This window comes from Lissotriton vulgaris, chromosome 2_1 (genome assembly GCF_964263255.1).
Source record: "Lissotriton vulgaris chromosome 2_1, aLisVul1.2, whole genome shotgun sequence".
Taxonomy (NCBI): Eukaryota; Metazoa; Chordata; class Amphibia; order Caudata; family Salamandridae; genus Lissotriton; species Lissotriton vulgaris.
In genome coordinates, this window is record NC_141687.1 from 327,621,662 (window position 1) to 327,637,313 (window position 15,652).

At 48.6% G+C, this 15,652-nt stretch overlaps 1 protein-coding gene across 20 annotated transcripts in view; it reads left to right on the plus strand.

Moving 5' to 3' along the window:
- Positions 1-15,652, plus strand: part of NCOR1 (nuclear receptor corepressor 1) — a 1,907,529-nt gene that overhangs the window by 1,760,106 nt on the left and 131,771 nt on the right. For all 20 annotated transcript variants that reach the window (XM_086955042.1, XM_086955041.1, XM_086955040.1 and 17 more), the window contains one exon: positions 10,429-10,643. In XM_086955042.1, the coding sequence (XP_086811168.1) occupies positions 10,429-10,643 (215 nt within the window). The remainder of the gene's footprint in view (positions 1-10,428; positions 10,644-15,652) is intronic.

Consider the following 15,652-nt stretch of genomic DNA (forward strand, 5'->3'; position numbering starts at 1 on the left):
GTAACACCGTCCCGAAGAAGGTTTCAGAGCCAAAGAAGGTCGCTGACCGGAAAGGCGTCGATCCGAAAGCGGCTGTACAGCCAAAGAGCTTTGAGCCGAAACACGTTGTCGACCCGAACAAGGCCACACAACCCAAGGGCGCCGAACCAAAGAAGGTCGCCGACCCGAACAAGCACTCGGCACCGAAAAACGTCGACCCAACAAAGGGCGCCGTACCGAAGCACGCGTCCAAGCCAGAACGTACTCTCGGACCGAAAACACCGGATCCGGAGACGCCAGTCGATCCAAAAAAGACAATCGACTCCGGGAAAGACGCTCAGCCGAAAAAACTAAAGACTCCAGTCGATAACAACAAAAACATCGACTCGGGAGATAACACTTCTCCAAAGAAGCCGACGGAGCACAAAAAATGCGTCGACCCGAAAGACAGTCGACCCGAAAAAAGATAGGAAAAAGAGGCCTTTGGACTTTGCACCTCAGTCCCCCATTCCAATAAAAAAAAAGGACTTTGGGACTTCTCCTTCTAGACCCTTCATTCCTGATCAACCTATCATGCCTACTACTCCTTTCATTCCATACATTCCTTATTCTCCCACTCATCACGGGGATAATGAGGGTGACACAGGGGATGAGCAACAGCCTGAATATGACTTCCCACAGGAACCTGAACCTCAGGAACCATGGGAAGAGCCAACTGACCCTTATAACACCCATCTCATCCCTGACATGTCCTCTTATCCTACTAAACCGTCGCCTACTGACGACACAGTAGTTTTTATTCAGCTCATAGATAGGGCTGCACAGTTCCACAACATGGATATGCATAATGACCCCATTGAAGAGGACTTCTTGCTTGACAGGTGTACCCAGGGCCTACCAGGGGCTGCAGCATGTATTATGCCACCCCTGGCTGGCCATCCAAATCTAACAATACTGGCTGCACGACAGCTGGGGCAAGGTGGTGTAATCACCCTTTGCTTTAGATATAGTATACCTATATCTAGCCCTAAAATGGACACACAGATTCCTATGGCAGGCCTTAACAATCCTGAAGGCAGAGTGCTTGGAATCATGTGAGATGGTGCTCTGGCATGAGCTGAGCCCGTTTGCAGCTTGCCGAACCAAGTCCTAATAGCTGTTCCATGATAACGCATACCATATACTCTTAAGTGCATTATAATCCTCTCGGTTATTTGCCAACTCTGGTATCGCTTTATCAAAACATGTCGAGTAAGGTGTCATACGAATTGGAATACTAACCCCTCGCCAATTCTGGCAACGGGGTTAGCATTCCACCCTTCTAGAGGGACACGACATGTGTGTAACTGTGAACCCCGGTTAAAGTTAACTCGAGCCTCAGCTTCACAAAATGGATGCTGCCACCACAGACACAAGTCTCACCTCCTGCTGCTGGGAGTCCTTCCAGCGAGGAGAGCTTGGACAAATAGTTTCCTGTCAGGGGCGGTGCTAGCACCATCCCAGACAGGGTTTTGTGTATCCTAGGTAGGCAGGGCTGAATAGGAAGGTGACTGCAAGTGGCACCCCGGTGCTCACTGTGCATAGGCCGGCTTGAACCAGTTCCAGGGGCACACCAGCCCCTGAGCTGGGGAAAGTCCGGACAAAGGGAGAGGGGTGTAACCACCCCCCTTCCTGGTCCCACCCCTGGGCAGGACCTAGTCGCGTACCAGCCCCTTTCGTTAGAATAAAGGTAGGAGCGGGGACCCTTCCAAATTAGATCATCTTTGAATCCTGAAACTACTTTCTACGAAAGGAACTCAAGACTTATTCTCAAGATTTTTCCCTTGTGACTAAGGAGTAGTCACCCTGCAGCAGCAGGCACCTACTAAGTATCTTGCGGTTTGCTGAAACGTCCTTCCTCCGGAACCAGACTGCCCAGCTCGACGAGACCCGGACTCCCTGCCCTCTCTGACCTCAACCTGCCTCTGAAGCACAGCTGAGAACCGCGGGTGCGACGAGACCAGAGGACCCGGCGACCATCAGAACCAGCACGACACTGACCCAGCACGACCACCGAGGGACCCTCGAGTGGGTGCACTGGGGTAAGAGAAGCCCCAACCCCAAGCAGCACGAGCACCGAAGTCCAGCCCCCCAGCATCCACCAGATCTGCGTGGGGCCCTTTTGCTTCTGTGTCGCTTGCCCGTTGGCTAATGACCCTCCAGACGACGTCCTACGTTTGTTTTACCGCTGGTCTAGCTCCTCTAGACTGGCCCTAGTCTCCTCCTGAAGGGGACCTTCCTCGGACCCTCCTGGTCCACTCAAGACGCCATTTTGTGACGCCACGTGGGCTTGCGTTAGCCAAGGCTTGTTGCCTCCTTCCACGGATCCAGCATCGCCAGCAGCAGACATCCGACATGGGACAGCTCGCAGGCCTCCAGCCTGGTCGACATCAGCGCCCTGGTCCATGCAGCAGCAGAATCCAGTGTCACCTCTTCACCTGGCTGAGTGACCTCATCCGGTGCCATCCTGGTGCCCACCTAATCACTGGCTAGTGATTCAGAACTTGGTCCCCTCTGATTACAGGTATCCTTCTTCACTGATCCAGTCCTTGGATCAGCCCGAAACATCTTCACTGGTCGCCTGCCAGCAACTTCCACTTCAGGCTCCTGGTTCGTCAACGAGGATTCCCGACGACACTTGAACCCTATGCAGCCGCAGCCCCTGGGCTAGGTAAACCGAGTACCACGGTGCTCCAGCGTAGAACAACTCTCTAAGTGTCTAGATCCACTTTCGTTTTTGACCTACCTAGTCGGGTTCGCCCGAGAACACTAACTTTGCATTTACTAGCCTCCATAGACTTTGTCCCGCATTACGCGTGAGAGTTTCCACTCTGCACACGACGTCCCTAGGCCTCCTGCTTCTAATCTAAGGTTTCAGCTTTGTAGGTCCAGCGTTTCTAAAGTCTCTGAGAGTAGTACTTACCTGCTAGTAATTTCGCATTCCACTTCCATAGTATATGGTTTTTCGTGCCCCTCTGGCATTTGTGTAAATTGTGCGACTTTCAGTATTTCTTTAAAAGTTTTGTATTGTGCCTAGCACCTGTCCTCATAAAGAGTCCAGGGTTGTTGTGTTATAAATAAATATCCTTTTATTTTCATAACAACTTGTGTGGTGTCCTTTCACTTGGTGTTCAAGGGGTATATGTGATGGTATAACAGCTGGCTTAACACGCCCTCCAGAGTTTAGCCTAAAGACTGCTCTTGTCCATGCTACTAGGATAGCTGGTCTATAAGGTTGACTTACAACCAATCATCAATAAGGGTCGTTTGGACAGATACATAGTGATCACTAGAATAGTGAGCACTGCTTATCAGGCCAACTTCTCACATTGGTGAGCAGCGGTTGGGATTTGAGCTTGCTGTTGTTTTACCACACGTATCCTAAGAAAATCATTTGAAAGATCACATAAGTACCAAGGTACATATAACTTAGCTTAGAATACTCTGAGTTCTACTGAACCAGCTGTTGCAGTTCAACAGGGCCTAGCACACCCTGACTACAACTCTTAGCAAGGGATCGGTAGGCAAACAAATAGTGTAGGTAGGTGCATCACTTACACCACACTAGAAGCATGTCAGACAAAGGAGGGAACTCAGAGGCCCCCCTTGTGTCAGTTGACCCTCCACAGGTCATATCAAGATATGCAGCTCTTAGCTTCCAGGAGATGAGACAAGTGTGTACCTCCAGGAAGCTAAAACAGGGTTCTAACCCTACAATCCCATTCCTGATTGGTCTCTTAGAGACTTATGATGCCAGGAGGGCTTCTAACACAGGCCCTCCTAATCCAGATGGGAGCATGCCCCCCTTAGAGGGAACCCTTGGGGACCCTGACCTCCAACTCAATGGAACAGTTAGTGAAGGAGCGGAGGAGGATCAGGAGTTGTCAGGGGATGAGGCAGACAAAGGTCAGGTAGAAGTCAGTAGACTCACCAGGACCAAGCAGGCATGAGAATGGACTTGGGGGACCTCCAGGGCCACTCTCAGGCAGGCTTAACATTGGTAATGGACGAGTTAGGTCTCTATCCAGAGGCTCTAACAGATCCATTAGAACCAATGGCTCTCAGACCTCTTTTCACAGAGGGATGACATCTCCTCAGAGGAGAGAGCATGAGGCCAAGATGAGGGAAGTCAATCTGAGGATTGAAAGGGAAGAACTTGCCCTGGCCAAAGAGAGACTTGCCTTTGCTAGAGAGCAGAAATTGAGTGGGGCAGACCCCACTGGTGGCAGCATTTTACCTAGAGAAAAGGACAGGAGTTTAGACACTAGACACCTGAGTAAGATATTGCCCCCCTTTAAACAAGGGGATGACATCCACAAATGGATGACTGCTTTGGAGAGGACCTGCACTGTCCAGTGCGTCCCCCAGAGTCAGTGGGCAGCTATCTTGTGGCTCTCCTTTAAAGGCAAAGGTAGAGATAAGCTCCTCACTACTAGAGCTGAGGATGCTAACAATTACCAAGTCCTGAAAAATACACTGATTGATGGGTTTGGCCTAACCACTGAGCAGTACAGGTTGCTGTTCAGGGATACCCAGAAAATTCAGTCTCAGGATTGGTTTTACTTTGTGGATTGTGCCACTAAGGCTTTGGAAGGCTGGTTGCTGGGCAGTAAGGTTACTGATTATACAGGGTTGTACAATCTGATCATGAGGGAACAGATTTTAAATAATTGTCAGAACCAGTTGTTGCATCAGCACCTTGTTGACTCAGATCTGACCTCTCCCCAAGAATTGGGAAAGAAGGCCGATAGATGGGTCCGAACAAGCGTCAAGCAGAACCAGGCTCAGAACCAGGGTGGTCAGAAGAAAGCAGACCAGAAGGGTAATAATAAGAATGAGCAAAATGACCAGTAGTCTTCGACAGGCCCCCAACAAACCAAAGAGGGTGGGGGTCAGGCTTCACAGCAGAAAAAGAAGACTCAAGAAGGCCAGTCTAAAAGGTGGTGCCAATACTGTAAAAGTAAAACTCACTGGTTTAGTGAGTGCACCAAGAAAGGAGGGCAAACTCCTACCACTGCAGCCCCTAAGGCACCTGCACCCCCCTTGTACAGTCAGCAGTGGTAGTGCACCTCCCAAGGGATTAGTTGGGTTAACCTTGGGATCTGAGGGGTATGACAACCTAGTTGGCACACTCACTCAGGCTGTCCTTGTCTGTACAGGGGATGTGGATATATCCCCTGATGCAAGTCCCAATACTTTGGGCAAATACTGGCAGACACCTTTTATAAATGGAAAAATGGCTCAGGCCTACAGGGACACGTGTGCCAGTGTCACAATGGTGACCCCTAACTTTGTGGACCCTGAACAGATCATACTAGGTACAGACTACCTAGTGACCAATGCCAGCAATGTCACTACCCACCATAGTATGGCAATTGTTGACTTCTCCTGGGGAGGGGTAAGTGGCCAAAAGAAAGTTGTGGTTAGTTCAGACCTCCCAGTTGAATGTTTGTTGGCAATGATTTGGAAACATCACTATGGTCAGAAGTGGAGCACAGGACTCACATGGAAATGTTAGGCTTGCCAGCACATGTGCTTGCTGTGACTAGGTCACAGGCCAGAAGATGCCCCACTGAACAGGTGCTGGATCCTGGAACAATGGACCAGACACCTTCCAAGAAGAAGAGCAGTAGGGTTAAGGCATTGCCTTCCCCCTTGCCCCAGGTTGTGGATCAAGTCTCAGAGGAGGCTGACCTCAAAGAGCTGAGGGAAACTGAGCCTAAAGAACTTGAACCTGATCAGGTTGAGTTTCTGGGTTCAGGGGGACCCTCCAGAGAAGACCTGGGGAAGGCACAGTTAGGCTGCCCTTCTCTTGAACCCCTCAGACAGCAGGCTGCTGCTGAGGCTGCAGGGAACGCCACAGGTGCCCACGGGGTATACTGGGATGATGGACTCCTGTACTCTGAAGCAAGAGACCCCAAGCCTGGTGCAACCAGGAGGCTGGTTATCCCCTTGTCTCAGAGAGGTTTCCTTCTTACCTTGGCCCATGAGATTCCCCTTGCAGGACACTTAGGCCAGAATAAGACTTGGGACAGACTTGTCTCACACTTTCACTGGCCTCACATGAATGAAGATACCAAGTAGTTTTGTCGCTCCTGTGTCACTTGCCAAGCCAGTGGCAAGTCAGGTGGCACAACAAAGGCCCCCCTCATACCACTACCTGTGGTGGGGGTACCCTTTGAAAGAGTGGGGATTGACATTGTTGGTCCAATGGAACCCCAGACAGCATCAGGGCACAAGTTTATACTGGTGGTGGTGGACCATGCCACCAGGTATCCTGAAGCTATTCCCCTTAGGACCACTACAGCACCTGTTGTGGCAAGAGCCCTAGTTGGAGTGTTCTCCAGAGTGGGCTTCCCTAAGGAGGCTGTCTCTGACAGAGGTGCAAACTTCATGTCAGGATATCTGACTGCTATGTGGAAGGAATGTGGTGTCAACTACAAGTTCACCACACCCTATCATCCACAGTGCAATGGGCTTGTTGAAAGGTTCAACAGGACCCTAAAAGGGATGATTCATGGACTACCTGAAAAGCTCAGGCGTAGATGGGATGTCCTGATACCCTGCCTTTTGTTTGCTTACAGAGAGGTCCCACAAAAGGGGGTTGGCTACAGCCCTTTTGAACTTTTGTATGGACATCCTGTGAGAGGACCCCTTTGTTTGGTGAAGGAAGGATGGGAGAGACCTCTCAAAAAGCCTGCAACCAACATTGTAGACTATGTACTTGGTCTCCGCTCCAGGATGGCTGAGTATATGGAAAAGGCTTCTAAAAACCTTGAGGCAAGCCAAGAACTCCAAAAAGCTTGGCATGACCAAAAGGCTGTCCTGACTGTGTACAAGCCTGGACAGAAGGTGTGGGTGTTGGAGCCAGTGGCCCCAGCAGCACTCAAAGACAAATGGTCTGGGCCCCACACAATCATTGAGCAAAAGGGAGAGGTCACCTACCTGGTGGACCTTGGAACTCCCAGGAGCCCCCTCAGGGTGCTCCATGTGAATAGGCTCAAGGCATATGTCGACAGGAAGGACATGAGCTTGCTCATGGCCACAGATGAGGGACAGGAGGAGGAGAGTGACCCTCTCCCAGACCTGCTCACTCCGAACCCTGATGATGGGTCAGTAGATGGTGTTGTCTTTTGTGGCAGCCTCTCTGGGCATCAGCAAAAGGATTGCAAACAAGTTCTTCAATCCTTTAGACATATGTTCTCTCTGACACCCAGTCAAACCAATTGGTGTACCCATGAGGTTGACACTGGTGACAGTCTGCCAGTTAAGAGTAAAATCTACAGGCAGCCTGATCATGTCAGAGACTGCATCAAGACAGAGGTGCAGAAAATGTTGGAGCTGGGAGTCATTGAGCCCTCAGATAGCCCTTGGGCTAGTCCAGTAGTTCTAGTGCCAAAGCCTCACACCCAGGGTGGTAAGAAAGAGATGAGGTTTTGCGTAGACTACAGAGGCCTCAATGCAGTCACTAAGACTGATGCCCACCCAATACCAAGGGCAGATGAACTTATAGATAGATTGGCTTCTGCCAACTACTTAAGCACATTTGACCTGACAGCTGGGTATTGGCAAATCAGGTTAGCTGAGGATGCCAAGCCCAAGACAGCATTTTCTACCCCTGGTGGGCATAATCAGTTTGTGGTAATGCACTTTGGTTTTGTAAAAATGCACCAGCCAGAAACGCTGGACCTACAATGCTGAACCCTTAGATTAGAAGCAGGAGGCCTAGGGACGTCGTGTGCAGAGTGGAAACTCTCACGCGTAATGCGGGACAAAGTCTATGGAGGCTAGTAAATGCAAAGTTAGTGTTCTCGGGTGTCCCATCTGGCACAGAGCATCTGGAAGTGGGCGATCCCAAAAAATATTTTTCTCCTAGCAGAACACCTTCCAGGGAAGGACAATCAAGTTGCCGACCTGCTAAGCAGGCACAGCCAGCAATTACACGAATGGGAGATTCACCCCCAGTTCCTCCAACCATTCTTTAAGGAGTGGGGTCACCCAGAAATATACCTGTTTGCCACAAAAGAAAACTCGAAATGCCAATTCTTTGCCGCCAGATTCCCACATCCATTGTCACAGGGCAATGCGTTATGGATGAACTGGTCAGGCAGATTTGCGTACGCTTTTCCCCCAGCACCACTGATCCCGCTGGTAGCACACAAGCTGCGGCAACACTCCCTCACACTAATCCTAGTTGGTCCCACATGGGCGAGACAACCTTGGTACACAACGATCCTAGAACTCTCAGTAGTTCCCCATCAAAGACTGCACCTTGCGCCTCATCTTCGAACTCAGAACCATGGAGAAATCAGACGCCCAGATCCCAACCAAATGAACTTAGCGATCTGGCTCCTGAGGTCTTAGTTTGGATATCTTAACTTGCCCCCAGATTGCATGCATATCATTAGGGAGGCAATAAGACCAAACACACGAGCATGCTATACAGCTAAATGGAAAAGATTTGTTATTTACTGCAACAATAACCAAATCAATCCATTAGACGCATCAATACAAAACATATGTTACCTGCTGCACCTACAACGATGTAACTTAGCATACTCTTCAATACGGCTACACCTTGCTACCATTGCAGCATACCTTCAAAACAGACAACACCTGTCGCTGTTTAGAATACCAGCAATCAAAGCTTTCATGGAGGGTCTAAAAAGGGTGATCCCTCCTAGGCACCCCCCTTCCCCAGTCTGGAATCTCAATATAGTGCTTACCAGACTCATGGGCCCTCCTTTCTAACCTTTACATTCTTGCGAAATACAATTCCTAACGTGGAAAGTTGCTTTTCTAGTGGCCGTCACTTCACTCAGAAGAGTGAGTGAATTATAAGCACTCACAATTCAAGAACCTTTCATGCAGGTACACGCCAACAGGGTGGTTCTTAGAACAAACCCTAAATTCATGCCTAAGGTTGTATCCAATTTCCATATCAACCAATCAATAGAACTCCCAGTGTTCTTTCAAAATCCACAGTCAGCAGCTGAGAGAGCACTGCACACACTAGACTTAAAGAGAGCTCTACTTTACTATGTGGGCAGAACCAAATCCTTTCGTAAAACAAAGCAACTGTTTGTTGCATTTGCACCACAGCACAAGGGGAATCCAATTTCAAAATCAGGAATAGCCAGATGGATAGTTGAATGCATTCAGATATGCTATCAAAAGGCAAAACGCACTTTAACCGTCCACCCAAGAGCACACTCCACTAGGAAAATGGGGGCATCCATGGCTTTCCTAGGAAATATTCCTCTTGAAGACAACTGTAAGGCAGCCAGATGGTCCACCATACACACTTTCTCAAAACATTACTGTGTAGACGTACAAACAAAACAACAAGCTGCTGTAGGCCAGGCTGTCCTCAAAACTCTTTTTCAAACTGCTGCAGCTGGCACAGGTAGCCACCGCTAGAGGAGATACTACTATACAGTCTATGCACAAGATATGAATTCAGCAGCCCACATGCCTCGTACAGAGTATGCTACTTACCAGTATGCATCTGTTCTTGGCATGTAGGGCTGCTGACATTCATATCGCCCGCCATCCTCCCCGGTGCCTGTAGCAGCTGCAGCATTTCTCTCTGGCATGGCCATCTCTTACTTTGCTATCTCCATCTCTGCCACAATGGCGAAAAACAATCTGAGGATGGAGAAGATGCCCATGCACACTGTAGTCCAAGGGAGGAGTCACCTATCTCGTGATACTTCGAAAACTCTTCCAAGACAACAAGTGCAATCATCCGAACCCAACACTAGGCGGCGATCTATGCACAAGATATGAATGTCAGCAGCCCTACATGCCAAGAACAGATGCATACTGGTAAGTATCATATTCCTTTTGTGGGTTGATTGATGTTTCGTTTTGGACCGATCCTGTTTTAGGGGGCGACTCCTACAATTAGAACCTTAACCAGGGGTGACTTCTTTAAGTAGAAACCTAAACCAACGATGTGTACAAGTGTGTACACATTGTAATTGCAAGACCGGAATGGGCTCCATTACCATTGCAGCAGTATCACTTGCCTATTCTGTGGACCATTAAACAAGGATTTAACCCCCTGCTAAAACGCAGCATCTATGTACTTCCACAAATTGTTTGCCAACTTGTATCTGGATAGTTTAAAATAGTCACTATTAGTTGAACTGTTGCACATAGCACTACTCTGATGCAGCAGTAACTTTTGGGGTTATATCTCGGCCTTTGAAATTGCTAACAGTTTTTCATATCAATCACAGTAGTCTGTTGTGGTTATCCCGTGTCCCATCGGATCCTTTGAGGGCCAAGTCATTGCTGATTTCCTGAAAGTGATGCATTGTGAAGGTTTCTCATTTCTTCATAGCTATACAAGCTGTTGTGTATTATACAATGGAGTTAAACATGCTATTTCACCTTTGCTTTCAGCAAATTATTACACAGGATTTTGCCCGAAATCAAGCAACTCCGGCTTCTCAGCAGGCCCCCATGTCCACATTCCAAAATTTGGCAGCTGGCTCCTTGGTGGCTCCTGTTCGACCCAAGTCATCCAACCGATACAGTCCTGAATCACAGGCTGTTCACCATTCACGGCCAAGCTCCAGAGTATCCCCAGAAAACCTCACAGAGAAGTCCCGTGGAAGGTGAGAAGATTGATTTTTGTTACCTATTGATAGAGTGAATTTTCAGCACACTATTTTAAAGCACAGTTGAAAATTTTTGAAAACAATTAAGTTTGGTATCAGATACGTGAAAGGGTGTGTAGCAATAGAAGCTACAAGTAATAACCTTGTTCATCTGTTCTAATTCAATAATAGAGGTTTTCAGGCAGTATTGAGTTTTTCACACATTTTGCTCAGAGTGCCAAGGCATAGTTATCTTAACCCATTGAATCTCATCACAATTGATAACTATTGGAGGCATGTTAAAATGGAAATTGCATTCCTACTGTTTATATTACAACATCTTCACTGAGTTGCATTGTCAAAGCTACTTGAAGTCCCTCATTGTTGTGAGATGTTGTCACCATGTTTGGGCCTGTTTTCCAACAATTAGTGTTGCCTCTGCAGCTATATTTTTTCTTGTTATATATTTTTGCCTTTATTTTGTTTTGTTAGATGTATCAGTTTATGATTCAATGTTGTCCATATTTTATCTATTTAGTAATAGGGCTCTGAAAAGCATCTTGAATTTTTTTTCAATGTTAAAGATGGTTGTCAAAAATCCTCACACCTCCCTCTGAGGAGGCTCGCTGTGCCTGTGCGCGGCCTCGGACCCTGAGACATTGCCAGTTTGAACTTTCTCCAGCTGCCCAACTTCTGCTCCCTGGCCCACAGCTGCATGATCTAATGCCCACACCATGACAATCTGTAGGAGGAGCCCATAGCTTTGAGTACAGACTATACACATGCCTTGAGTCATTGCGCTTCCAGTATACCAGCAGCTGCCTGGCGACCTACCTTCCAAGCATCCCCCATCCTATCAAGTGGCCTTTGCTCGTTGCCCCGTGTTTGCGCCCTGCTGTGATGGCTGTACACCCGGCGGAACCTCTAAACAGCGAGCAATTGGCCTGTAGTGCGTACCAAGCCCCCATCATGGCCAATGCGAAGGGGACAAAGGCAGCCCAGCAAAGTAGACTTGACTGCTACACCTGTCCGCGGGCGGACCTGCCCAAGCGAAAGGGAATCGGCGACAAGCAACCGGGTGGGGCGGAACATGACCCTGCAGAGCCCACAATGAAGGACCTAATGGCAGCCATTACTGGAATGCGCACATCCATAGACACGCTATCCTCTGAAGTGACGCTGATTAGAGCAGACCTCACGAAGTACACGGAGAAAGTCAGGCAACTGGAACTCACCGCCACCAGTCTTGTGGAAGACACCTCACAATTACAAACCGACATCAGGGAGCTACAAGCGTTGCGTAAGTTTGCTGAGGATAAGTTAGATGATTATGAAGGGCGCTCGAGATGCAATAACATCCGCGTTCTCGGCGTACCGGAGAAATCGGAGGGTCCTGCCACTGACCTATTTGTTGATAATCTGATCGCGACAAAACTGCACCCAAAGGGCCGATCCAAGCTGTTTGTAATTGAGAGAGCTCACAGAGTGCCTAGGGGACGCCCAAAACCGGGAGCCCCCCCTCGTCCGATACTGGCCCGACTGTTAAATTACAGGGTCAGAGACACAATTCTGCAAGCGGCTAGGGTTGCCCCTCCAATCAAAGTAGACAATTCGGATATTGCCTTTTTTCCCCGACTTCACCCAAGCAGTACAGACGCGTCGACGCTCCTTTCTTGATGTTAAACGGAGGCTGCGTGAGAAAGGCCTTAAATATGCGATGCTCTTCCTGGCGCATCTGCGAGTCTAGGACTCACTTCTTCGATCTGCCAGAGGTTGCATCTGACTGGTTGGACAGCTGGAGGACTTCACCGGAACGGAGCTCCAACGATCATTGAAGCAGAAAATCTGTTTGTGTCGGATAGACTCTTGACTACTTTCAGCCGCCAGGGTTTTTTGTCCTTTTCCATAAGTTGAGCATCATTCAAGGTCTCCGGATTCTTTGACACGTCGAACTGTAAGCCAGTATACCAAAGTACTTGCTAGTCTAGATTTTGCTTACATATTTTAACATGTACTTTGTACCGGTAGGGTAGGGGGTCATAGGGGCACTACGGCCTCCCCCCATTTTCTTCTTTCAGTAACTTGTTGGGCGACAGGCACTCTGCATTTGAGATTCATGGGCAGTTCTGAGCCCAGACTACAGGGGAGGAGAGTGGGGGGTTGTTGGGAAGGGTTGTTGTTTTTTGTTGCTTATTATTTTTTGTATTGTTTCGATGGTACAGTCTCCATTTGCACGAAAAGCAGTTACGCTCCACGTACTATTCAATGGGGGTGCAACGGAACAAAGAAGTTAGAATCTTGAGTTGGAATGTGCACGGAATGGGGGACAAGATTAAAAGAAGTGTGGTATTGCAACATATCAAGAGGCTATCTCCAGATATTGTATTGCTTCAGGAAACTCACCTTATAGGTAACCCATGCAAGGCTATGCATAGGTGGGGCTACTCAATGATAGCTCATGCTGGTTTTGCGTCCAACTCCAGAGGGGTGGGTATCATGCAAAAAAAGTCATTCCCACTATCACTTGCGTCCACTCATGTGGATGACCGGGGCAAATACGTCGGGGTCACGGGCACCTGGGAGGACCGAACCCTCACCTTCATGTTGATATATGCACCTCCAGGGCTACAGGCCGCAACATTTACAGACCTCAGCGCTGTGCTGTTATCATTACCACTTAGTCCTTGGCGGCGACTTTAATTCAATAATATCTGATTCATTGGATAGGCATCCTCCCCGTGCGATCCCGCACACCACACACTCTTTCTCCAGTTTCTTAGAAGCAATGGGATTGGTGGACGGATGGAGAACATATAATCCCGACAAGATTCAGCACACTTTTCACTCTGGGGCACATAATAGCCTTTCCCGCCTAAACCATATCATTGTCCCAGCTCCACAGGTTACTGACATCCATGAGATCCGACATTTGGCCGGAGGTATCTCTGACCACTCCCCCCTATGGGTACACATACGTCTAGATCACACGCAGGTGGGATGGGTTGCCCCTATCAACCCTAAAACACGTAAAGATCTTAGTACAGCCATTGACAACTACGTCCTGGAGAATGAACACACTGTTAACTCCCCGCAAATATTATGGGAAGCCTTTAAAACAGTGATCCGGGGTCAAGCCCTCTCCCTCATAGCGGGATGGAAAAAAGACAAAACAAAAGCCATCTCTGACCTAGAACATGAAGTTTATCATCTTGAGCAGGATATAAATTCAAACCCTTCACCTGAAGCCCTTCACACCCTCTGCCTCCGCTAAGACGAATACAGGGCACTGGTCACTGACCGTGCCAAAACAATGGGACAGGATAGGCGGGCCGGCTCTACGGTTGGGGGGACAAGGCTGGGAAACTAATCGCCTGGCTGGATAAAAAAAGAGCATGCTGGCAGGCTTGTTCCAGAACTTCTAGATTCTGACATGTCCCATCACAGACCCACAGGATATAGCCAACCAATTTGCAACATACTTCTGCACAGTCTACAGCTCAGTGGCGCTGTATACTGAGGATGATTCCTCAGACCTCCTGCGTGATATCTCCCTCCCAATGCTTTCGGGCATCGACCAAGCATTTATGGAGAGTGCCCTCACCGCTGACAAAATAGCGCTCGCAATCCGAGCGCTTCATTCGGGTAAGGCTCTCGGCCCCAGTGGCATCCTGATCGAACTCTATAAGCTCCATCCAGATAAACTAGCTCCATATCTGAAGTCCATGTTTGAAGACAGCCTTAAACAGGGATCGTTGCCCCTAGACCAGAGAATTCCAACTATTGTCACGATCCACAAGGAAGGGAAATTCAAAACGGACTGCGCCTCTTATCACCCCATTTCATTGCTTAACGCAGAACCTAAAATCCTAGCCAAGGTACTCTCCAATAGGCTGATCAAGGTAATAAGGGACTTAGTTCACCCTGATCAATCGGGATTTATGCCAAAAAGAAACACTGCTTTAAATCTGCGCAGAGTGCATGGGGTCTTGGGCAGGGTACCAACCATACAGGAAGACGCCATCATAGTCTCCCTGGATGCCACTGTGGCATTTGATATGCTAGAATGGCCCTATATTTTCGCTGTGCTTACAAAACTGGGATTCAGGCCGAATTTCAGCCAGTGGGTGCGTCTACTGTATAGCACACCTATGGCCCAAGTAGTTGTAAATAACAAAAAGTTTAAGACCTTCATTCTAACCAGAGGGACCGGTCATGGATGCCCCCTCTCTCCTTTACTATTCGCTTTGGCCCTAGAACCACTTGCAGCATCGATCCAAAGGGATGTACTGATTCGTGGAATGCAATGGTCGGCGGATTGGGAAGATCGTATTTCTCTATACGCGGACGATATCCTCCTATACCTCACGTCCCCCAAAAGATCCCTCATTGCTGTATTTGATATCCTGGCCATTTTTGGCAGATACTCCGGGTTTCGTATCAACTAGCAGAAATCTCTCCTGTATGTCCTCTGTGGGGGGCCCCCTCCGCTACCTCGAAATTGCCCTACACCAATAGTCTCAGAGGGCTTCAAATATCTAGGGATATTCATCTCCCTTGATCCCTACCTTAGGCATACCCGTAATCTTGTCCCCCCCGCTACAGAGACTTAAACGTGACTTTACAAACTGGACGTCACTCCCGCTTTCATTATAGGGCAAGGCCGCCCTTTTTAAAATGATGTCCCTGCCCCACTTCCTTTATGTTCTGCAGAACTCGGCTGACCCTGTCCCAAATTTAAACTTTAAAGAAATAGAAGGGCTTCAGCGAGACCTCCTCTGGGGCGGGAGGCCACGTATCGCCTTGCCAAACTCACACTCAGTTGGTACGATGGCGGAATTGGATTGCCCGACATTAAAAAATACTACTGGGCAGCGCATCGGGGTTCAATTTGGACAGATGGCTTCTTCCGCACAGGGCCTTTACCCGACCACTGTACTCTAAACCAGGCAGGTACCCACTTACTGTCCCTACCAGCCCCTCTATGCTGTGCAATATTGGGAACCTGTACAATTATCTGTGCACCATGG